Source organism: Lactuca saligna, chromosome 5, assembly GCF_052625555.1.
Source record: "Lactuca saligna cultivar CGN05327 chromosome 5, ASM5262555v1, whole genome shotgun sequence".
NCBI classification, from domain to species: Eukaryota; Viridiplantae; Streptophyta; class Magnoliopsida; order Asterales; family Asteraceae; genus Lactuca; species Lactuca saligna.
This window is the reverse complement of record NC_136421.1, coordinates 73,975,358-74,001,570: the sequence shown is the minus strand read 5'-3', so window position 1 is coordinate 74,001,570 and position 26,213 is coordinate 73,975,358. Positions and strand designations below refer to the sequence as shown.

At 36.1% G+C, this 26,213-nt stretch overlaps 1 protein-coding gene across 1 annotated transcript; it reads left to right on the top strand.

Annotated features, from left to right (window-relative positions):
- The first annotated feature begins 1,943 nt into the window (after positions 1 to 1,943).
- LOC145048838 (actin-7-like) lies at positions 1,944 to 5,556 on the top strand. Its single transcript, XM_078997463.1, has 5 exons — positions 1,944 to 2,222; positions 2,519 to 2,588; positions 3,089 to 3,482; positions 3,603 to 4,216; positions 5,142 to 5,556. Exons 2-5 carry the CDS (start codon positions 2,529 to 2,531, stop codon positions 5,205 to 5,207), a joined length of 1,134 nt encoding a protein of 377 aa, XP_078853589.1. The 5' UTR covers positions 1,944 to 2,222; positions 2,519 to 2,528; the 3' UTR covers positions 5,208 to 5,556.
- Positions 5,557 to 26,213: the final 20,657 nt, after the last annotated feature.

Below are 26,213 nucleotides of genomic sequence, written 5' to 3'. Positions count from 1 at the left end.
AGTTAAATGGTCAATCGTGTAAAAAGAAAGTTGCCTAAACATGAACAAGACGAAATAAAGAATTACCTTTACAAGCCATTTTCCTGAAAAAAAAAATTGTTAAACAGGCTCCATTGCAATTTTTTAGTATTATATTATAACTTCAAATTTTGTTTTATATTCTTAAATATTTATGCCCTTGCAAGTTCTACTTGTTAATCAATCAGTTATTTGTAATATAATTTACATTAAAAGAAATATAAACCAACATAAAAACAATTCAACAATTCTAATTCTATGTATTAAAATAAAAAAAATTAATTTAAACAGTGATATACTTAATTATACATATTGTTTATTAAAAAACCATTTCAACATGTAATGGTTCAAAAAATAATAATAATCGGCTCCAAACTTTAATATCGATTTTAGTTATGAAATTGATACCCGTCCCAAAGTTCATCCCTAAACGACATAGATACGAGGATAATAAAGTCAAAATAACAATTTAAAAAATCTAAAAAATAAACTAGTTTATCAATTACTTGTAGTTTTTTAGATTTACCCTTAAATAAGATTAACATAATCTTCTCTTTCGAAAAAAAAATTAACATAATCTTCTTTAATTGCCTTTTAATGTAATTTTATACATTAGATTATTTATATTTTCAAATACTAATATAACAAACAAAAAGCTACAGTTATTATCAACAAACTTCTATCTTCTTGCGCTATAGGCTCCTAGTTTCCGTTTCACAAGAGTCGTTTGGATTGTAATAACTAAAAGCTTTTCAATATATTTTAATTTAAAATCCTAAAAAAGTATATTATTTGGATCAAAATTAAGATAGAATTAAAGAATACGTTAGTAATCAATTATTATAGGGGTTGGTTAAAAACACACCCTATTTTACCATTTAGACAACCCTAATTAATGTTTGAAATATTTTAAAACCTCCCAAATATAACTTTAATTAATTATAAAAAAACATATTCATTTAAATGTTTTTTATATCATTTTATATCTTTCAACTACTTTATAAACTAGTTTTTTTTCTAGTTAATTTATAAGTTAGCATCTACCTTTTTAGCCATCAATTAATTTTTCAGCTAGTTTGCTAATCATAGCTTAAAAATGCTCAATAACCTTTTCTTAAACGCTACATGAATTGCTTTACATTTGAATATTTTTGTTTAAATTTGGTATCCCAAACAAAACTTTTCATTTAAATAGAGTTTTTTGTTTAATAAAATTACAACAAAATCGAAAGAAAAAAGACAAGCCATGCTGTTATTATTTTCTGGATTGTAAAATTAACATTTTAAAAACTACGTCTATGGATCTTGAGTTCATAACATTATAACGCATGATTTGTTGCACTCGTTTGACGACCTCCACCGCTTCTAGTGCTAGGAAACCAGATGTATCAAAAACAATTGGTATAAACATATGTTGATTATCAATAGAAACTTTTTCCGTGTTTAACCATTTTACTTGAGACCGCTATTAAAGCAGTTTGTCTTGCAATGAAACCCTTATTCCTCAAATCCACTATAAGGAAATCTTATTAGATCCACAGAAACATATTTCATTCTTATCTATCCAAAAATCAAAATTCTATAAATCTAGAAACTAAAAGTTTTCATAACATTATATTTGATGACCTTCACCGCTTCTAGTGCTAGGAAACCAAATGTATTCAAAACAATTGATATAAACACGTGTTGAGTATCAATACAAACTTTTTCGTGTTTGACCATTTTACTTGAAACCGCTGTTAAAACAGTTTGTCTTAAGGAGATCAATTGAAATACACTCGAGATTTACGACTTAAATTTAACCTACTTGATTAGATGTATTGAAAATTTAACCCCGGCCGTTTATTTCGAGTTAAATTTGATTGGATAACTTTTCTTTGCATATATTTAAATATACATTTGGTCAGTCTCCTCTAACTCTAACAACTAATCTTCTATTCTTTAGCTTAAGGTGTCACTTCGTCGGGAAAGATACCGAAAAATGTAACTGTAAAATGATACAATTTTATAATCGATTTCGATTTCTTTATTATAAGAATGACTCTTGAATTATTAATTGTTCTTCTACCTACTACTTAGTAATTCCTGTAAGTCAACCTTTCGTCCTACGATGAACTTCTCAACCACACTGGAGCCTACGATTTGAGATTCCGGCAAGTGGAGGTTTCCTTATGCTGCTTCATCTTCCTTCTGAAAAACTACAGGTTTGCTTCGATTATGTTGTAATTTTAATGGTTTTATCGTTTTTAATTTCCGATCTAAGTCTCTTACCACTCATTACATAGAATCTTCTCCGTAAGTGCAATTGAAATCGTTGTATTTTGATCTGCGATCTGTTTGACTTGCATTCTTGATTTATCTGTATTTGTAAAATACTTTATATTGTTTGCTGGGTATTACTTTGAAGCTTAGGAAAATATATTGCCATTTCTTTGTAAAATAATGGATGCCAAAGATTGTGTTGTGTAAACTTAATGTGTTTTTGATGTTTGTGTTGAAGATTTGTAGAAATGGCCGATTCTGATGATATTCAACCCATTGTTTGCGACACTGGAACTGGAATGGTGAAGGTTAGCATAAGAATTCTTCTGTTGCTATTTCTAGTTATTGATTTTAATTGTATTATTGATTCTGAATTCAAATCAGGGAGAAATACTTGTTTAATGCAAAGAAACGATTTTTTTCTCAACAAATTATTGTTTTGGACCACAAATGCAAATTGTTTCATTCTATTACCAACATTATACAATATCTACAGTTAAGGGTAAAAAACATTTTTTTTCATATGAGGGCAAATTCTTTGCTTAACATACAACTTTATAGGAATTATATAGATGCCATGTCATCATTCCACTCCCTTTCAATTTCTCCAATACAAATATACAATCAACCTTACGAACCTCATAAAACTCCACCTCATATCCCCTCCATTGCATATATTATACACGAATGGGCCCCACTTTTCTTCCATACAACCATTGTATACAATCTACAATGCTCTAGGGTCTTTATGTCTTTTCCTTTTGTTACTCAAACTCGAATTCCTTTTGTTCTTTGACTAAATTTATAGGCGGGATTTGCGGGTGACGATGCTCCTAGGGTGGTGTTCCCCAATATTGTCGGTAGGCCACGTCACACTAGTGTTATGGCGGGCATGGGCCTGAAGGATGCTTATGTAGGAGATGAAGGCATGTCAGAAAGATGTATGCTGACATTGAAATACCCAATCGAGCATGGTATTGTCAGCAACTGGGACGATATGGAAAAGATTTGGCATCACACTTTCTATAATGAGCTTCGTGTTGCTCCTGAAGAGCACCCTGTGCTTCTTACTGAAGCACCATTAAATCCCAAGGAAAACAGAGAAAAGATGACACAAATTATGTTCGAGACCTTCAATGTTCCAGCCATGTACATTTCAATTGGCGCCGTGCTTTCTTTGTACACAAGTGGTCGTACAACTGGTTTGTTCCGCATTACTCTTTTGGGTTTCAACTATAATTTACATTGTTCGTAATTGCACAATTTTGTTTAGAAAAAAAAAACAATTTTTTAATAAAGTTACAATTTTACTTTTTTTACAGGTGTCATGTTGGATTCAGGAGAGGGAGTTACGCACACTGTCCCAATTTACGAAGGTCACGTACTTCCTCATGGCATCCTCCGTCTTAATCTCGGTGGCAGTGATCTCACGGATTGCCTAATGAGAATCCTGACCGAAAGAGGCTACATGTTCACCACAACAGCCGAATGGGAAATTATTCGTGACATTAAAGAAAAGATTGCGTACGTGGCTCTTGACTACAAGCAAGAACTCAAAACCTCAAAAACTAAATCCTCTGTTGAAAAGCTCTATGAGCTGCCCGACGGGCAGACTATTAAGATTGGGGCAGAGAGATTCCGCTGCGCGGAGGTTCTCTTCCAGCCACATCTGATTGGAATGGAAGCTGCTGGTGTTCATGAGATGACCTACAACTCGATCATGATGTGTGATGTTGATATGAGGAAGCGTCTTTATGAAAATATTCTGCTCGGTGGTGGGTCAACCATGTTACCGGGCATTGTTGACCGGTATATTAAAGAAATCACTGCCATTGCTCCTAGCAGCATGAAAATAAAAGTGATTGCGAAGCCCGAGAGGAAATACAGTGTGTGGATCGGAGGATCAATCCTTGCATCTCTCAGCACGTTTCAACAGGTAAATTGAAGCCCTCGTATAGAAAATGACTAATGAGGACAAATTTGTAAAATGTTGACTTATCGGGAAAGTCTTTGTTCCTAACTTTCTTTGTTAAGTCTCTTTCTACATTTAGTAAAAAAGAAGCATCTATATGTAGCTTACCGGATTAAGTTCTGATTAAATGTTGTCTGGATAAATGATTTTTAAAAAATAGGATAGATTGCTGGGAATAGCAACGTATTTTAATTTCATTACCAATATAGGGAGTTTACTTTAGTTGTTGCTCATAATAGCAAAATACTTATATTATTTTTACCCATGTAGTAGTGTGTTTACATCTTTTTACCAATAATAGCAATGCTGCTTAAGTTTTTACCGTTAATAGCAGCATCCTTGTTACACGTATTGTCAGTTGTATCGGTATTGAAATGTAGCTATGTTGCTATTATGGGTAAGGAATTGTAATTACATGGAAATTTGTGTAAAAAAATGTAAGTGTGTTGCTATTATGGTTACATATTGCTATTATCGATAATGAATCCAAGTACAATGCTATTCTTAAGTACATAGTACGGAATTAGTGAAATACTTTACTTTCGTTACTAATATCGGCAACATACTTTATCTTTTACCCATGGTCACAAATTACTTGTATTCTTTTACCCATAATAGCATTGAACTTATATTTTTTATACACATAATAGCATCCACAACTTAATTACCGATAATAGCAACATACTTAGATCTCACTTCAAATATCAATAATGTACTCTACTTGTTACATATTGTTACCATTGGTAAAGAAATGAAACTGTGTCGCTATTGTGGAGAAGAAATTTAAGGACATTGTCTGTATTGTTATAAAAATGTAAAGTATGATGCCGTTTTCCATAATTTTCCCTAAGACATTCGACTAACCAACTTTTTGTTTTCTTCAAATTAGATGTGGATCACGAAGGCCGAGTATGATGAATCTGGTGCATCTGTCATCCACAGAAAGTGCTTCTAAATACGTATTTTGTTCTGGTTTTATATATTTTCCGTGTTATGTGTCATGTGGAGTAAGAAAAGCCCACATGGACATATGTGGAGTTGTTGGTTGTTAACAAACAAGAGGATAAACGCCATTTCATTCGTTAGTCACAATTCTTTTAAAAATTGGGGGAAATGACTAATGGCTTCATGATATTAACTGTACAAGCCAAGTTGTATATTAGATTTTTTGTTTCAAGATAACATCTCCGATGGTGCAGTTTCTGTATGTTTGTTTTAGTAATCAGGTGGGAATCTATTAGTGGAGGTATTCTTCGGAATTTATAAATATTTAAAAGTAAATTTTAGACGACTTTTAACTTGTTTCACTTCGTTTTTAGCTGAAATTTGTCATTTCTCTTGTTGAGCACTTAAAGATAAAATGTAACAATATTTGACTTCATATGACTTTTCACATTTAATAAGACTATGTTTGTGGGTGGTATTGTTGTAGTAATCTGACACATTTTTATGCATATATTTTTGGTAATATATCCTCGTTTCATGAGTAAAAAGTGCAATGATGGGATGTTTGTTTTGGTCATTGCATGAACTAAATAAAAAATGGAAGCCAAAACATGGAATTTGAACAAAATGTGGGCCGTTGTGGACGAGCACTATGATGAGGTCCAATATGCTATAATGAATAAGCCTAAGTCTACACTATAGATGGTAAGGTCCAGAGAAACGTGGTTATAACCGTAGAAATCATGATTATAAAATTAATCAAATTTTTTATACTAAAAATTTAAAATTATTAATAAGTTATTTTAAATAAATTATTAATTAAGAGATTTTTTAGTTATATAAATTTTAATCATTGATTTAAATAAATATGTGAAATTATATCACTTTATAATTTGTATTAATTTTAATTTTATTTTTATTCTAACGTTATTAATTTAATCTAATTAAAGTGAGAAATTTAAAATTTGAAATGGATAATTATTAGTTTGACAAGTGATATGCATTAATTAATAGACATAATAGGGTGAGACATGGTAAAATGAAATAATATATTCATTAATTAGGAGTCATAATAGGGTGACACATGTCAAAATGAGAGTAAAACTATTCTTTTATTAGAATAAGAATGTGTAGTGATGTGTATACAATTAGAGTTTGTTAAGATATGTTAGTGATTAATCAGATTTTAGGGTAAATTACACCAATTGTTCCTCGTGCACATGCCAAAAAGCGTGTTTAGTCTCTATTTTCAAAAATTAACTCGGACTGTCCCTTGTTTGTTTTTTTCTTGCATGCTTAGTCCCTATTGACATGAAATGACCATTTTACCCTTAATAATGTCTTTTTTTTCCATTTCTTTTATTTATTTATCAGTTTTAAATTAAAAATAACAAAATAATCTCTCAAGAAATCAAATCCATTACTCCACGACTCCAAATCCTCTTCAAGACCTTAAACCAAGAAATTGATACATCCACAACCAAAATAATCTCTCAAAAAACTGATACATCATCGACGATCATTCGTATCTCAAACCAACAAAACATTTCCACCGGTGAATTGCAGGAGCCCGTTTCTACCCCTGCAATATGTGATTTTATAAATGTCACATAAATCGCTCGATCTAGACTCTCTAGTCGCCATCCATGGTCTGAACTCGTCGATTGCTCAAGAACGATGACGACCACCAATGTATGACTTAGATTTCGACTTCAATTTCTGGAACCATCCCACCCGTTTCCTCCACACAGATCTGCGAGACCCCAAACCTACAAATCGGAAAAATCAAACCTCAAAGATCAAACCCTAAACCTGCAAATCAACCCTAACTAAACCCTAAACCTGCAAAATAGAACTAACGACTTGCACGAGAAGAAAGAGGATTTCGATTGACGGAATCAGATCGAGGAATGTGATGTCCACCGTCACTAGATCAAGGAGGATTCCGTCCACCACCACTTCATCTTCCTCATAGATGGTGTAAGTCGGCGGGGGCTAATTTACCTTGTGATGTAGGTTATAGCTTCATTGAGGATTCAATTTGTTGTCTGATGGCTTCTTTAAGTCAACGTGAAGGTGAATCGAGGTTCTTCAAGCCAATGTGATGGCTTCTTGTGTGTGTGTTTTGTATTGAAGAAGAATGGAGAGAGAGAGAGATAGAGAGAGACTACATCGAAGGTGGTGGTGGTATTTTTATGCGTATGAGAGAGATAAATATTAGAGTGTTGTTTTTTAATTAATAATAATAAATAATATTAAAATTAACTAAAAATAAATATCCAAGGGCATAATGGTCATTTCAAATGTGGAATGGACTAAATTCGCAACAAAAACACATATAAGGGACGAAGTTAGCAAGTTTTAAGCAAACGAGGGACGGTCAGAGTTAATTTTTGAAAATAGGGACTAAACACGCCTTCTGGCATGTGCAAGAGCTGCTGGACAAGGGATTTATCAGGCTGAGCAGTTTACCCTGGGGTGCACCGATTTTATTCGTGAAGAAAAAGGACAGGTCGCACCGTATGTGTATAGATTACCGGGAGCTGAATAAGGTAACGGTGAAGAACCGTTACCCACTTCCAAGGATATATGATTTGTTTGATCAGCTTCAGGGAGCGTCTTGGTTCTCCAAGATTGATTTACGCTTTAGATATCACCAGATGCGGGTCAGAGACGAGGATGTGCAGAAGACCGCCTTTAGGACCAGGTATGGTCATTATGAGTTTGTGGTGATGCCATTTGGGCTCACCAACGCTCCGTCCGCGTTCATGGACCTCATGAACCGCATGTGTAGGCCGATGCTGGATCGGTCTGTGATAGTATTCATAGACGATATCCTGGTGTATTCCAAGACTCAGGAGCAACATGAGGAACACTTGAGAGAGGTGTTAGAGGTTTTGAGGAGGGAGAGACTTTTCGCGAAGTTCTCTAAGTGTGAGTTTTGGTTGCACGAGGTGCAGTTCCTTGGTCACCTCGTCAACCAGAAGGGTATTTTGGTAGATCCGACCAAGATTGAGGCCGTGATGTAGTGGGAGGTTCCAAGGTCTCCATCTGAGATTCGGAGTTTCCTAGGATTGGCAGGGTATTACAAGAGATTCATCCAGGATTTCTCCAAGATAGCAGTACCGCTCACCCGGCTGACCAAGAAGTCGGTAGCGTTTTGTTGGGGGCCTGAGCAGCAGGTAGCGTTTGAGACCCTCAGGCAGAGATTGTGCGAGGCACTGATTCTTACCCTGCGAGAGGGAGTGGAGGATTTTGTAGTCTACTGTGATGCCTCGATCACAGGTATGGGAGCAGTGTTGATGCAGCGAGGCCGTGTGATAGCTTATGCCTCGAGACAGTTGAAGCCTCACGAGGCTAATTATCCTACGCATGATTTAGAGCTAGGACAATGGTGTTTTCCCTCAAGATTTGGAGACATTACCTTTATGGGGTCCGTTGTACCATTTACATGGGTCACAAGAGCTTGAGGTACCTCATGGATCAGCCGAATCTGAACATGAGGCAGAGGCGATGGTTGGATGTGTTGAAGGATTACGACTGTGAGATCCTGTATCACCCAGGGAAAGCCAACGTAGTAGCCGACACCTTGAACCGCAAGGCAGTAGTGGCCCCGATCAGAGACATTTGTTTGAGGATGACGGTGATTACTCCATTATTGGAGCAAATTAAGGAGGCACAGGTAGAGGGCCTCAAGGAGGAGAGACAGAAGTGTGAGAGGATCGTGGGCCGAGTGGCTTCTTTTGACTAAGATAGTTGAGGATTGTTGACCCTTCACGGGAGAGTTTGGGTGCCGTACTGGGGCGGAGTACGACAAGTGTTGATGGATGAGGCCCATAAGTCTCGATTTTCCATTCATCCAAGGGCTACGAAGATGTATAGAGATCTTCGACCCTATTATTGGTGGCCCTGCATGAAGCAGTATGTCACCTGGTATGTGGAGAGGTGCCTGACCTGCAGGAAGGTTAAGGCAAAACACCAGAGACCTCACGACAAGATGCAACCATTAGACATTCCGGTGTGGAAATGGGAAGACATTACCATGGATTTCATCATGAAGCTTCCCAGGACTGCGTGTGGAGTGGATTCTATATAGGTTATTATGGATCGGTTGACGAAGAGTGCTCATTTAATACCGATCTAGGAGAGCATATCAACAGAAAAGTTAGCTGATATTTATGTGAGGGAGGTGGTGGCACGTCATGGAGTGCCTGTTTCAATGGTGTTAGACTGAGATGTCCGTTTTACTTCCAGATTCTGGAAGTGGTTTCACGACGAGAAGGGTACTCATCTCCATTTTATCACCGCTTTCCATCCTCAGACGGACGGACAGAGCGAGAGAACGATTCAGACCCTCGAGGACATGCTGCGGGCATGTGTTCTAGACATCGGTGGTAGTTGGGATACGTACCTTCCGTTAGCGGAATTTTCGTATAACAACAGTTACCACGCGAGTATCGATCGACCTCCTTTCGAAATGCTTTATGGGAGGAAGTGCAGGACCCCAATTTGTTGGGGCGAGTGTAACAACCCGAAGTTGTTCGTCGCCAAAACCCGTTCTACCCGAAAAAGTCGCCATTATCAAATTCGTTCCGTTTTCATTTTTGGGTTAATTATTTAAACTTATATCTTTATTTTTTTTATGAGTGTCTAAACCACTCAGGAACTCATGTAATTAGCCCAAAATAATTATTGTCATAAGTTTTAGAAATGTCCTCACCGGGTGACGGTAACTTAATCGAGTGCGACCAAAAGTCGCGTTTAACGTCGGTATCGGGTAGAATTCCACCGTGTCCAAGTTTTAGGACCTATATAAACGTATTTAATCACTCATTTGAAGCTTTTTCTTCCTCTCTCTACTCTCTCTCTAACCTCTCTCCTAAATCCAAGTTTAAGGGTCCAAAACTCAACTTTAAGGCCTCAAATCTCTAAGGTACTTTCCCTAGCTTGTATTGTAACCTTCTTAGCCTTCAAATTCGAGTTCAAAACATGGATTAAGACCACATTCATGAGTTTATGGCCATGGAGCATTCATGGGCCGTAAACTCATATAACATGGGTTTTTAAGCCCTAAAACCCCTCCTAAGCAATTTTGGACTTTAGATATGGCTTAATGGCTTCATGAAATGGACATATAACATTTAAAACATAGATTTTGAGTTATTTGAAGGAGTTTACGGCCAAGGCATAAGCTTGGGCCGTAAACTTATGTAAATGAGGTTTTCATGCCCTTAAACCCTTCCAAATCACAAACAAGGGGATATGACTTGTAGAATAATGGTTTTAACATTTGGACACTTTAAACATCATTTTTGGGGGACAAACAAGAGTTTACGGCCAAGGCATGTGCTTGGGCCGTAAACTCCTCTAAATGGGGGATTTAGTGCCTTAAAACATGTCCAAATGCCTTGAAACTCAACCAATGACCTTATGGTAAACCCTAGAATCATCTAAAAATGGTTTGGAGACCTTAAACACATCAAACACATTACATATAGGAGTTTACGGCCTAAACACATAGCCTTTGGCCATAAACTCATAAAGACATGCCAAAATGTCCTTAAATCAACCCTAAAGCCTTGGAATGAATTTTAGAAATCCTTACAAACAAGTTTTTGACATTAAAACATATGGATTTACTCTCTAAGAGAGTTTACGGCCATGAGAGGGGTCTCATTGGCCGTAAACTCCAAAAACCTCTTCAAAACTTCAACCAAATGCATGTAAGGCCTTGAAACAATTTTAGCAATCACATGTGATTAGTTTGGAATCCAAAAACACAACTTTTCATGGGTTTATAGGATTTTACGGCCATGAGACCATGCTAGGCCGTAAACTCCATAAAATGTGTCATTTTGGTGATTAAAACTTATTCCAAACCCTTAAATCAAATCTAGAAATCGTCCCCTAAGTGTTTGAAGTCCAAATTGCACCATAAACCACCCATCATGAGTTTACGGCCGTAAACTCACGGGGAATGGGTGTTTAGGCCGTAAACACCATTTAGAAGTGTACTCTTGGGGAGTAAACTCATTTCCTAAGTCCCTCGCATCATTACATGTCCTTAAACGCCACCCGGGTCCCTCCAAACACTTATATCGGAGTGTTTTCGCGACTAGAAGCAATTGTCCCTATCAAATAATCAATCTAGGTCCTAATTAGATACAAATGTGTATCTTTACATTATACTTAGGAACCTCGTGTGTTTACAAGCCCCGGACCAACTCTTAGCATCCAAATCATCACGTTTCTCGTTCGGTGAGTTCATACCCCTACGCCCTTTTCCGTGTTTTTCAATGTTTTCAGGGGGGAATACAAGCAAACTATAACTGTTTTTAAACCACAATATTGATATGTTTCAAATATATCTGACAAACTTATAAACTCTTTTACTCCTTATGTATTATGCTGAGCATAAGGAAAGATTCCATTGTATGTATCTATATTCGCTGTATTATGTTTCATAATCTTCTGTATGTTGATATCGAATGAGAACCCTGTGAATAGTTTAGTACTAGTTTGTGAGATAGTCACTACCCTTTATGGATGATCAGTAAATCCTCCCCGGAAGTGTAACCAGAGTCTCCTGGAGGGAGAGCGCGGAATTTGTGAATAGATCTATTCGGGACTGACAATCCCACACCTTAACTGCTAGCTACAGTTAGGTGGGCACGCCTGGGGTGACAAATTTCTGGATATCGTTTCGACATCTGACGAACATCCAGGAGGTCTCGTTGTCGTATTAGCATGGTTACCCGACTCACAACATGTATTAATATAAATTTATTCACAGCTTGAGTTTTATAATCTTATATCTGGTTCGGGATAGTGATCCCATGGTTTTGTCAAACTATTTTGTATCTAGTCCGAGATCGTAGTCCCATGGTTTTTCAGTCTATTGAACTTATATCTAGTACGGGATGTTATTCCCATGATTTTTCAGTATGTATATATCTTATATCTTATACGGGATAGTGATCCCATGGTTATGTATCTATAACTTGTACGGGATGTTTGCCCCATGATTTTTAACTATATCTTATACGGGATAGTAATCTCATGGTTTACACTTATATCTTGTTCGGGATAGTGATCCCATGGTTTTCAATCTACATCCATTTTGGGATAGTAATCCCATGATTTCAAACTATATTAAGTACGGGATGATAATCCCATGGTTTAAATCTATATCTTGTCCGGGATAGTAATCTTATGGTTCCTAATCTATATTTTCATATATATCAAATTATCTTATGTCTAGTCCGGGATGGTAGTCCCATGGTCTTAAATCTGTATCTCCATATGTATCGAACTATCTTATATCTTGTTCGGGACAGTGATCCCATGATTTCTAATATATAGTTTTGTGTATTAAACTATGCTCTGTATTAATCAATCTTACATTTAGGAAATTTTGGGATTTTCCTGGGGTAAAATACATCACATAATCGAATTGGTAACAATGATAACGAAACTAACTTTACATAAGAAAATATGGGATTTTCATGGAAACCAAACCTTTTCGGAAAACTAAAGGAAATCGATACATTTTCATAAAACAAAAACCGCTTATGAACTCACCAGCTTTATGCTGATTTTCAAACCGCTTGTATTCTCAGGTCCAAGTTAGACAGGTACCCGGTGATCTCTTTTGGTGAAGACGGAATGCTCAGAAGACTCGTCTCAACTTTTGTTAATATGATGCATATGTATATCTTGTATAACTTTACTTTTGAAACAAATGTAAACTTTCATATATATGTAATGTAATGGTTGTTTACTGTGATTACTATGTACATTGGATTTGATACACAACGTGGTAGTCCACCCCGGAAATGTTTCCGCCTTTGATTTTCGGGGTGTGACAGTGAGGTCGGTCAGTGAGTCATTGGAAGCACCGAGGTGGTGCTCAAGACGACATAATTGATCTAGCAGGTTCATGGCAGACTGTAGACTACTTAGAGTCGGCAGAAGAGTTACGCCGATAGGAGGCATTCAGATTTGGAGTTTCAGGTGGGCGATATGGTCCTCCTGAAGGTATCGCCCTGGAAGGGTGTTATCAAGTTTCGGAAGAGGGGCAAGCTGGGCCCTAGGTTTATTGGTCCTTTTAGGGTTTTGGCTCAGGTGGGTCGGGTTGTTTATCGGCTGGATCTTCCGTTAGAGCTTAGCCAGATCCATAACACTTTCCATGTTTCTCAGCTGAGGAAGTGTTTGGTGGACGAGTCGGCAATAGTGCCCATTAAGGATATTCAGGTTGATAGTGTTGGATTAATGTCTAAGTCCATAACTATAATTGGTAAGACTTGACCCGACCCGGCATGGTCCATTTGGGTTGCATACCATCATGCACTTGGATAGACTATAATGAGAGAAATAAGACACTTATGGTTATTAATATATTATAAGTTCTAGTATATTAATAATAAGAATAATGAGATTATTTAATTAGTATTGATCAAGAATTAATCTAGGATTAATTAAGTGATCAAAAGAAGACTAATTAAATATATGGGTTGTTTGTGTAAATCATCCATACTTGTATAGTGGGCTAGTACTCCATGGATTATCTAAATCATCCATACTTGTATAGTGGGCTAATGCTCCATGGATTATCTAGTTGGGCCAAAACCCATATGATGCTCCATGGATGCTCCATGGTATATTTGAACCCATGGATCCAAGGAAATGGAAAGTCATGACAATTAGAGTTTACCCTAATTGTATAACTATATAAGCATCTTATTCTTGAGGAAAAGCGGCCACTAGTGAGAGTAAGAAAGGGCTAGCCGATTTTCATGAAGTGTAGAACTCTCTCAAGTTATTCTAAGTGTTTTTGATGATTGTGAACCATTTGAGGTGTCACACTTGGGGCACTAGGCACTCAAGCTTCATGAAGACATTCTACATCAAAGATGTATATATTCTATCTTGTTATATTGATAGTTTTGTATGCTAGATTAGGATAATATCTTGGATGTTCATATTTGCATGTATAATAGAGAAAACATAGATCCAAGGTATTTAGGGTTGCATGTACACTTAGGAGTGTTAGAATGCTCATAACCCAACAGTGGTATCAGAGCCTAGGCTTGTTTTCTTGTTATACCTACAATAGAAGCTGAAAAATCGAAATTGGTGCTGTCAGCCCAGCAGACTCGCCGAGTCCATGAAGGGACTCGACGAGTCCAAGGCAAAATGCATCCAACTCGTCGAGTTGGACCCTAGACAACATATTTTCGAGTTTTTTTGGCTAGAAATGGACTAGGAACATTACCCTAAGTTGTTTTTGAACTTATAAACTTGTTTTTGTTGTGGTAATGTTCATGCTAATCCAATTTCAAAGATACTTGTCAATAGATTCATGTTTTGTATTAGTTTAAAGGTTAGACTAATTACATGAAAAGGTTTGATTTGAATTATCTTGTTCTTATGAGTTTCTTAGATTAATAGAAAAGTTGAATGAAATAGTTGTTTTCAATCCATTTTAATCTAAGAGTTGAGTATAAAATGTGTTTGTGTAACTTGTCCTCAAGTTACATGAAGAGTCACATTAAAGACTCATAAAACTCATAAAATTGGCAAAGGTTACAAAAAAAATGAAGAGTCTAGTTCTAATTAATTCGAGTTATGACTCCATAATTTGTCTTCAAGTTATGGAGGACCAAGAGTCTCTTCATTAAATAAATAAATAAATAAAAAAAAATGTAACCTTAATTAATTCCATAAGTTATAAAAATAAAGAAAAGTTAATTCTTTTATTAGTTTAAAGTCTTCCATAAGTTATGGAACTTGAAGAGTTTTTGGATTAAAACTACTTTAAACACATAAGTTATGGAATTAATTAGTTTTGAATAGTTTAAAAACTTGCCCTCAAGTTTTGGAATTTGTAAAGTTTTCTCTTATGAATACTTTAATTCCAAGTTAGCCCTTAGAATTTTAAAAGTTAAAATTCAACCCTTATACTTTATAATATTATAAGTTAATAATATATATATATATATATATATATATATATATATATATATATATATATATATATATATATATATATATAAGAGTAAAGTCGGTCTTACCGCTAGTACGCCTCATTCACGAAGCCGGTCTATAAGGTGGGTATAAGGTTGTTGCCTATAAAATGGCAACTTAATGGGTGTCCACTCTCACCCACCGCTTGCTTGACTGGTGGAGGGTCGTTAGCCGAACGGGTTTGACAGGACTATATTTCTCCCTTCATTAAAAGTATTAATGATAAATACTAAGTAACTAAACTCTTAATAATACCCAATCTTAGTTACTTAGGAAAATGTGAATAAGGTGCTAATCCATGAAATTACACTTTGCACTTTGTTTAAGTCGGTTAGTGGAGCGTGTGTGGTTAACCGGCACACTAACTTGGACTTAACAAGGTAGGTAAAGGGTGACTTAATATTTATCATAGTATCGATGGAGCGTGTGTGGTTAACCGGCACATCGATTGAGGGGTAATTAATTAAGGGTACCAAGTAATTTGCATGGTTACTTCACACCTTGTTTTGTGATCCTCGGCATCCCAGTCACAAAACCTGAAGGGCACACTCGAGATTGAAACATGCCATTGAACAGTTCAATGAATCTCAAAGATCTAGGAGTTTCAAAAACCAATTAAAACCTAATAATACATTTCGTTATCTTGGTGGAAATTGGTGAATCGTCATTCACCTACCTTCAAATTGTTTTATAGCTTGGATTACGGCATACCTCTTCTAAGTTGTAAAATAGTTTGTTGGGTCCTAGCCTTAATATTTCATATTGGGTGTCATATTAAGGACTTTAAAATCAACTATCTTGAATATCTCCCAAAAAGATGTCTGGTTTAGACATTTATGATCTTCCCAAATCTCTTGAAACAAGCTTTCCTAAATGAAGATGATGTCCCTTGGAAATCATACTTTTTTCTCCTCCTCCAATTATTCTCCCTAACCCACAAGTTCTTGAAAAGTTTAAGATCACTCAAGCCCTAATGGCAAGGCAAGGTCTAGGTGTGATCACATCTTGGAGATGTAGTCACATATTAACAAGCCGGGAGAGTTGGGTGTCAAAGTCTTGAGAAAGTTAGTGACTCAACTACTTTCTAAGTCACATAGTGAGTTCCTTTAGGACATCTATAAAACAGACTATGACAAGACCCTTAATGATCTTATCTATTTGCTAAGATCAACTTCCTAAAACTTTATGGACATTGACAATAGTGACACAGGAAATCCAGAAAAGTGTTCTCTTCCCAGTGGAAAGGGATCAGCCATAGTCAACTCGGTTGAACAAATGGTAAAGAGAAAAGCTAAGTCTGTGATAGTCCCGTGTACCATTATCAAAGGGTCCATATGTTTATATTGCCAAAGTAAGGGTCATTAGTTGCGAAGCTGCCAAATTTACCTAAGGATGTTAAGGTCAATAAGATTGACTCTACTTCAGGTAAAGTCCACTAATCTAACTCTGTTAAGTTTCTATTCTGAGATTCCTAATACATGATGTGACTGGGTCACATGGTAATGTTTTAAGAATCAAAGAAAAGTAAAGGAACTTAAAGAAAGAATATGTTGAATCTGATCGCATAGATGGATTTCTATCGCGTAGTTTGAAAATCGGATTCTTGAGCTACTTCTTAGGAGTTATGAGATATTGCTAAGGAATAGATAACAACAAGTTTTCATATGGATTGTAAGGATAAGTTTTTCCGCATAGTTTTAAAATAAAAGAAAATTTTGATTTTATTTATTTTAAAAATATCCTTACAATGGCATTTGAGAAAAAAATTGTTGCTTATATGATTCCATTAATAGCAAGAGTGGAAATATGAAATTGATTCCTTCATTTGTGCTAATTTCTAAATTTACCAAATAAGGAAAGATTCTCATCATCCAAAGTCTCAATTGGACCGGGACTTGGAATCATGCAAGTTGTATAGCATGATGAATGAAAACTTTCAAGTATTGGAAAAATTAAGACTAATTACTTGTTCACATGGATGTGTGAGTCAAGTAGTGGACTAAGGGATCGAGTACATAGTCATGTGCACTGATTAAGTCCACCACAAAAGATGTAAGGCTATTCGTCATAGTTTACTAAAGCTCAGTAAATATGATTATACTTACAAGCTTAAGTGTAACTCTGAGACATTGGAAAAGGTTTCAATGCATAGCAGAGCGGATAAGAAGAATCAAATTAGGCAGAAGGATAAAAGTTTCTCAAATCTGAAAAGATGGGAGAGTACTTTAGTATCAGTTTTGTGATCATCTTAATGATTAAGAAACCATATCAAAATTAGTTCTCTAAGGAAGTCTTAGTGCATTCTTATGACTAAGAAGAAGGGATCTTGAATTGTTGAAATGGTTAAATCAAGAAGATGAGTCATACTTCGTTCCAATACAAGTCTTAGAGTCATACTCCAAGATTGTAATTTGAGTGACATGTCTTTAAGAAAGTTTAAAAACACTTATCAAATGTAAGAGTAAAAGTTTTCTACTCTTGTACATTTGAAATTGGTAAGTTGTGATGTTTTGGATAAAACAAAGACCAACTAAGGCCAATTGTGTGAAGTGTTTGTCTTGATTAGAATCCACACTATCTCTTGGATGTTTGACAAGGGAGTCTTATAGGTCAAGAGGACAGTGGGAGTCTTAAAGGTCTTGAAAGTCTCAAGAACAAATCAAGAATGAAACCTGAAGTTCCTCACTAGCACACAACTTGAGGTTTATAACCTATCGTGTTGACATATTCTGTGCCCATTCCAGTTAAAGTTGGCTTTGCATATGAGTTCTTAGAGTTCTCAATGTGTTGCACAACAACTTGGAAGCAATGGTGGGCCCTTGAGCTGCCAGGTGGCAAGAAGTTAAGATTGAGTTCAGTCCATATGAGTTCGGATTTGTCATTATCCTTGTCTTGTGACTATGGTTTTGACAATTTACATGGATAAGAACACATACACCATTAAATCTAATGGTCATAAGGTTTCTCTCCGATTCATGAAAATGATGGTGAGGAAACACTTTCACTAAGTAGGTTTTAGTTAGATAGCAATTGTGATATTTGCATTCTCAAAGTCGTTACCGGCACACTAACCTGGACTTGTGAGAAGTGGCAAAAAGGTCTAACCATTATGATTACGACATCCCTCTTCATAATTGTTTAGACACACATGTGAGCTATCTAAGAGAGGTGTATGATATTGATAAAGTCTTATCAAGGAAATCTAGTATCAGAAATTTGAACTTTGGTAAGAAAGTCAATAAAGTATTGATTTCTAGAAGTCCAGCTGATTTCTGAGTACATGTCAAAGCTAGTGGGAGCATAAGTGTTACGCTAATAATCATCATGTTAGTGGGAGCATGATAATTATGATAAAGATTGCAAGTTAGCAATGTTAATTATAGAAAACAAAAGGTTTCAATTGGGAAAAAGTTGTTTTGCTATAATTAAGGGAGAGGAAATTATACTTCATCTCAAATCTATAAGCTTAGATCGTGAGTTTTTAATCATTTAGTCAAGAATATATATGAATTTCATGTTGGAATGGCTCAACATAAGGAAATTATGTATATGGGTCCATTATTTGCATTCTAAAATTCGATTATGATTACGGCATCCCTTTTCATAATCTGAATTATGAGAACTTGGCAAATAGAAATGGAAATGTTATAGCAAAAGACTGGTTTAGTCTTTATGTGAGACATCATGAATTGTGTCCCATATGCTTCGGATATAGGATCGATTACATGTGCTATATTTATCCTTTCTAAAAGTTTCCAAATGCCTGGGGCATTAAGAAGGGAAAAGGTTTAGAACTGGATATGACTAAAAGGATTAAACAATTGTCGAGGACAATCTAAGGTTTACCAAAGATTGGTTGCTCAAGGACAGTTGGAAGTATAGTGATAATTCTGGAAGGACCATATTGACATAATCTGTAAGGAGGCAACTCTTGTTCAGAAGTGATAGTCGAAATGGAATCTGGAAATGTTTCAAAGTTAGAATTTTCAATCTGTGTAAGATTAAGGAAACTTAATGCAAGAAGGATGGTTCCAAGGAGTTGATCTCCTTTGGAATGCTCTGTAATGATTGTTGCCAAGTCTTTGTGAATTTGTGCATAATCGTTACAAGAGGATCAATGCATATAAGTTTAGAATCTAACAGATTTCAGTAAATGGCATGAATTTGGAATTCTTGCATTTGCAGTAAGGATTTGGGAGTGTGAAAAGAGAATCATTGAAGATTATGTTCAATTGATCTAGTTCACAAAGTAAAGATCATAGACAAACATAGTATGCATACTTGGTGTATGGCATGACTAGTGTTTAGAAAAACATAGTGTACATGCTTGGAGCATGGGACAACTATTGTTTTAAATTCAAGAATAATGTTGATAGCTGAAACAGTATACAATGAATAATGTGTAATCATATGGTGATAAATAAAAGGTGTTTTATTTATATTCATAAGTTTTGAGACCATATTGGATTCAATTATTATTGTGTTGCACTTTGCATGTTTTGACTTCCCGAATAGACTAGGTTATTCTTCCGGAATGACTAAGTTATTCAAACCATCCACAGTCGGTCATATGTTGGAAGTAGATATGAATTAAGACTATCATGGGTTGGCTTGTAGAGGTCTAAGGTGTTGGACAAATGGCTACAACACTCATGAGTGCTCATAAGTTCTGAGTATTGGATTCAACCCGCGCTCATTGGAATCACTTCATGGATTTTATCATGAGTGATCATGAGACGATAATATCTTATATTCTTCAAAACTAGAGATATGAGTTGTTACTATGAGTTGGTTGTACATTGATTGCACGAAACTGCATTTGGTAACTCGGTGCTATAAAAACGTGCCTTTGTGTATGATTCAACAAGTAGTAGAACAAGCCATATGAGTCGAAGTTTATCCATTCCTTTTACCTTCGGGATAAAAGCGATATCTGTGGGCCCCTCGATGATTTGATGATGACAAATGGAAGTGCTCGGCCGGGCCAGGACTGATTTGATTTGTTCAATTAGTCGGTCGTCATAAATCGGAAATCGGGAAACAACAAATGGACAGAGAGAATGATTATAATCCATGTCTCAGTCCATATGATATCTAGAATGGAGGAATATATGATCCCTTATCTAATGGACAAGTCATTGACAAGATCAGAGTTCATCTACAAGGTTAGAGTTCGACAGAAGCTTTTGAGAGCTACGATTGCCAGTTGGTTCCTGAAGTCATACGCAATAATAGTTTTAGACTTATCCAAGTGGGAGACTGTTGGATTAATGTCTAAGTCCATAACTATAATTGGTAAGACTTGACCCGACCCGGCATGGTCCATTTGGGTTGCATACCATCATGCACTTGGATAGACTATAATGAGAGAAATAAGACACTTATGGTTATTAATATATTATAAGTTCTAGTATATTAATAATAAGAATAATGAGATTATTTAATTAGTATTGATCAAGAATTAATCTAGGATTAATTAAGTGATCAAAAGAAGACTAATTAAATATATGGGTTGTTTGTGTAAATCATCCATACTTGTATAGTGGGCTAATGCTCCATGGATTATCTAGTTGGGCCAAAACCCATATGATGCTCCATGGATGCTCCATGGTATATTTGAACCCATGGATCCAAGGAAATGGAAAGTCATGACAATTAGAGTTTACCCTAATTGTATAACTATATAAGCATCTTATTCTTGAGGAAAAGCGGCCACTAGTGAGAGTAAGAAAGGGCTAGCCGATTTTCATGAAGTGTAGAACTCTCTCAAGTTATTCTAAGTGTTTTTGATGATTGTGAACCATTTGAGGTGTCACACTTGGGGCACTAGGCAATCAAGCTTCATGAAGACATTCTACATCAAAGAGGTATGTATTCTATCTTGTTATATTGATATTTTTGTATGCTAGATTAGGATAATACCTTGGATGTTCATATTTGCATGTATAATAGAGAAAACATAGATCCAAGGTATTTAGGGTTGCATGTACACTTAGGAGTGTTAGAATGCTCATAACCCAACAGATAGCAGCTTAAATTATGTCGAGAAGCCAGTTGCGATCTTGGATCGTAAGGTAAAGACCTTGAGGAACAAGGTGATTCGGTTGGTAAAGGTGCAGTGGCAGCACCGGAAGGGTTCTGAGTAGACGTGGGAGTCCGAGGAGGAGATGCGGGGGCATTACCTCGAGTTGTTCTTAGATTCAGCAACGACAGACTTTGAGGATGAAGTCTGAGACAAGTGGGGGAGGGTTGTAACACCCCAATTCTGGTATGATATTTATATTGTTATTTATTGTTATATTTCTTCAAGTTTTAAGGGGAACTTGACGAGTCAGTAGCTGGACTCGTTGAGTAGGGTCGCGATTTCGAGCACGTTTAAGTTGGCGACTCGGCGAGTCCGCCAGTCTGGATGAAACCCTAATTTCAAGGGTTTGCACCCTATTTAAACAACTTTTAGGGCCTCTAGTCAGCCCCCATCACCCCTCAGAGCATCATTCTCGAAACCCTAGAGTCCTTTTTGCATTTTGTGTGATTTTGGTGTGTTCTTTGAAGATTTTGAGAGATAAAGGAAGGTAGATCAAGAGGAGAAGAAGGAGATCCTAGATCCTTGAGGAATTTCAGAAGAAAGTAAGGTATATCTTGGCCCTTTTCTATTTCTATGCTTAAATCTCCTTTGTGAAGCCATTAAAGCCATTCTTGAACCATTTCTTAGCTTAGTAGTAGCATAGAGGACTCATGGAATTGATTAACCTTCAGATCTAGCTAGATTTGATTTCCAGGAGCTTAGATCTAGCACCTTTATGGATCCATTTTGCATGAAATCTCTAGATCTACTATTATAGTGTGCTTTTAACCTTAAAACCTTCATTTGATGTTATTTACACGTAAAGTTGGAAACTTTACGTGTAAATCAAGTCCCAGGAACCCAGATCTATTAATTGCATGGACTAGTTTCAAGCAGAATCGAGTGTATAGTATTTGCATGCATACGACTCGACGAGTCGTTCTTCTTACTCGGCGAGTCGAGTCGCGAGTCCCCTGTGTTTCATTTTTTGAGTTATGCTTAGTGGAACCAGTGAGTGAGAGGTGGACTCGGTGAGCTAAAGGGTTAGACTCATTCGTGGAAGAACTCGGCGAGTCAATGCCCAGACTCGACGAGTCGAAGGCCATCTTCATACTTCAAGAATAGACTCAACGAGTTGTTCATACAACTCGGTGAGTCACAACTAGAATGATCATCTGATGAAGGAGAACTCGGCGAGTTGTTCATACAACTCGGCGAGTCGGATGCAGATTGTCGGAGTGTTAGTAGCAAAGAGGAACTCACCGAGTTTGCGCCAAACTCGACGAGTAGTAGCGAGTGGAATCAAGGAAGTAAGAGCAAGGACTCGACGAGTTGGCTGCCCAACTCGACGAGTCAGGTCAACTGAATGTTGACTTTATAGTTAGGTTGACTTGGACCAGGGGTAGGAGAGTCAATTTTCCCTCAGTATTATTATTATCAGTATTTGATTGATGGTGCTCATGGATGTTGTAGCCGGGGTGAAACCGGAGATGCATCAGATAGATTCCGGAGCAGTCCTTTCAACAGCTAGGCTACGAGGTGAGTTTCCTTCCAGTAGGAATGGGTCTAAGGCCACAATACCGGCCCATTTAGTTAGTAGTAGTTTCCGGACTTCAGTCCGATGCAGTTGTTAGTGTGTTTGATGCCTTTGTGGCTCAGACAGGATTTATGTGTTATGTGTTCTGGGCTACAGCCTGACGTAGTATGCAGTATATGGGTTTATGATGATGTGTGTTATGCTAGTTGATATGTGTTTATGCTATGCTATGATTAGTTAGTTCCGGACTTTGGTCCGATGCAGTAAGTTCCGGACTTCGGTCCGATGCAATTAGTTCCAGACATCGGTCCGATGCAGGGAACAAGGTCCCAGTTAGTTCCGGACTACGGTCCGATGCAGTTTCCGGGCTTCGGTCCGATGCATTGGGCAAGGCCCAGTACGTGTTTATATGATATTGTATGGTATGTGGTAGTTTGGGGGAGCTCACTAAGCTTCGTGCTTACAATTTCAGTTTTGGTTTCAGGTACTTCCGCAAGTAAGGGGAAGAGCTCGGGATGATGGCATCGCACACACCACAGCTTCAGTCTTTATCCTGGGAGTTTGTTTTGATTCGTAGTTTGATTTGATACAGTTGTTTCACGACATTTTATTATGAGTTGAGATATTTGACGTATGGTTTTTATGATATGACAATCAGTATATGGTTTTTATTACTATTTAAACGAAAAATTTTGGGTTGTATTTTGGGATGTTACATGCTACTCGGTTGTAGCGTCTTGAACCATGTGTTGGCGTTGCCGTCAAGTGTAGTTGGGAAATACGTGCACCAAAACCTCTCATTAAGCTTTAATGACGTCATGGTCCATTCATATGTGTCGATGTGGCTATCCGGGTCAGTGGTTCCGTTATATGTCTTGAGCGTCGGTAGTTTGGCTGTGTTTGGTATTTCGTAGTCCAACAATTCTTTGACAAACGGAGACGTCACACTACGGGAAAGGCATTCGTGGCCTGGGGTGGTGGAGGCTCCTAACTGATGGTATTGTGTGTTTAAGCCATATGGTGGCGGTGTGTGATAGCCAGGGCTTGGTTCGTAAAAGGGGTACATCTGGAATGGTAGTTGGAGGGTGTAACTAGAGGGAAAAGGGTGTATAGGGGTGATAGGGCTAACCGTTGTTGTCTGCTATAAGTTATTGTTGGTGGTGATGGTTGGTCCGGTCCATGTGTTAGCCAGTGAATAGACAACTGGCGTATGAGCTATCATGGTTTGCGCCAACGGTGGCACTAAAAGCATTGAACTCTGTCCGCTCGTCACCTGGTACAACGGTGTCACTGTAAACGACGGTGGGATGTTGAAAACGTGTCCTGGTGGAAGCATCGCTGAGTGAACCGGTTATGTTTGTTGCAATGACGGCATGAAGAATGGTGGCATCTAAAAGGATGTTGTTGGAAATGGCCCCACCGGAGTTGTCATCATTTAATTTCTCCACTTGTAAAACAACAATAAACATAAAATTCGAGGTTTTAATCTTTTAGTTGTTTTAAAGAAACTAAGTTATCATAAAACTTGAAATTTTAATTAAAAAATAAAATAGTTTGGTTCAAATCAATGAGAGAGAGAGAGAGAAAGAGAAAGTTGACATTGGCCTTCACCAGATGGATATCTAGTTAACTTATCATTATATATTTAATTTCTCTTACGAGTGTTTTTACAATGAGATTTTATAGTCACAAATTGAACCAATCTACATGGATTCTATCACCTTGTCATTATACACTTTCTAGTGTGCAACTTTTAGGGTTATTTATTTGTTGGCCTCGACAACCACCACTACAGACTCACGATATTACAAAAAAAAAGTCTCTAATATTCGAATGTTGGCATGAGTCTGCAAGAACCTTTTGCAGACTCGTTGATATTTTTGAAAAATATTATTTTTGTTACTTTTTGGCACTTGTACGTGTCATTTAGGACGTGTTCATTATGCAGTTTTTTAGAGCTTCTAAATTCTAAGTTTTAAAAAAAAGTTTGAAAAAAAAGTTTTGTTCAACAGTAGGAGCTTTTAGCTTTTGGATTAAACAAAAAACTTCAAATCCAAAAACTATTTCAACTAGTGTTTAACAAAAACGATCTTTTAGATTTTAGCAAATTGACTGAAGTACCATTTAAAATAAATAAATTATATCCATACTTTTGGTAATTATGTTATATGACAAAATATAAATATATTTAAACAATTACTATATATTTATTTGAACCTAGCTCTCTCTTTATCTCTCTCTCTTATATATATATATATATATATATATATATATATATATATATATATATATATATATATATATATACTTTAACAATTATTTGAAACAAAATAAGATTATGTTTGACATACTAAATACTAGCTGAAAACACAACTGTTAACTGATAAGTAGTATTTTAAAAAACTAGTTTATCCGTTACTTTTTGACTAGTCAAAACATTACCATTTAAATAAGTTCAAAAAAATTTGTGGCACGTCAAATCCACATTTATGTCATTTTATATTTTTGGTTAGTTTATTAATTAGTTTTTTACCGACATCAAAAAACCTTATTTACTTTATTTGTAAAAGAACCATCACTATTAATATGCATAAAAAGGTTTTTACCAATTGAAAAACTTAATCACAACACTATGTATTCAAATTTGAATGATTTTTAATTTTCGAGATATTTATAGTTTAGAAAAATTAATTTAGTATCATTATATTTAATTTTACTTTATATTCATAATTTCATATATGTTTTATGTGATTTTATATATTCAAAAGTTTTTAACGTTTTCGGTTATTACGAATCACTTTGGTACTAACTACCTATTATCAGTTACAACTTTAGAATATCTCCAATGGTAAACATACCTTATCACTTAAAAAATTTGTCATCTCATTATTCTAATACTTTTGACCTCTAATTAAATAAACCCTCTAATGGTTAAACTTTTTTAATAGTTTTTTATGAATTTTACTTATTGATCACCATCTATCTAAATTGTTCATAAAAACTTTCTTACTTAATTAGTTATTTTTAAACATATTATACTTTAATATGAAATATTTTAAATTAAGGTTACCTAGAGATGCACAAAACCCGAATGCGATCCGGTCAAAATCCGAATCTGATTCTAATCCGGTTTAAACCAATTTTAATGGGTTTTAAGCGGATTTTGGGACGGATTTGGATCCGGTTTTTAGCAAATCCGAATTGAAATATAGGATTAGGATCCGATTGAAAATCCGGTTTTGAATCCGATCCGATCCGGTTTGGTTAAAACCGGTTTTGAGCCAATCCGGTTTCGGATTGTAAAACAAGCTCTGAAAAGGGTTTTGAATGGTCAATACTCAATATAATACCTTGCAAACAACTTTTATCTAACGCCTCCTTATTTTTTT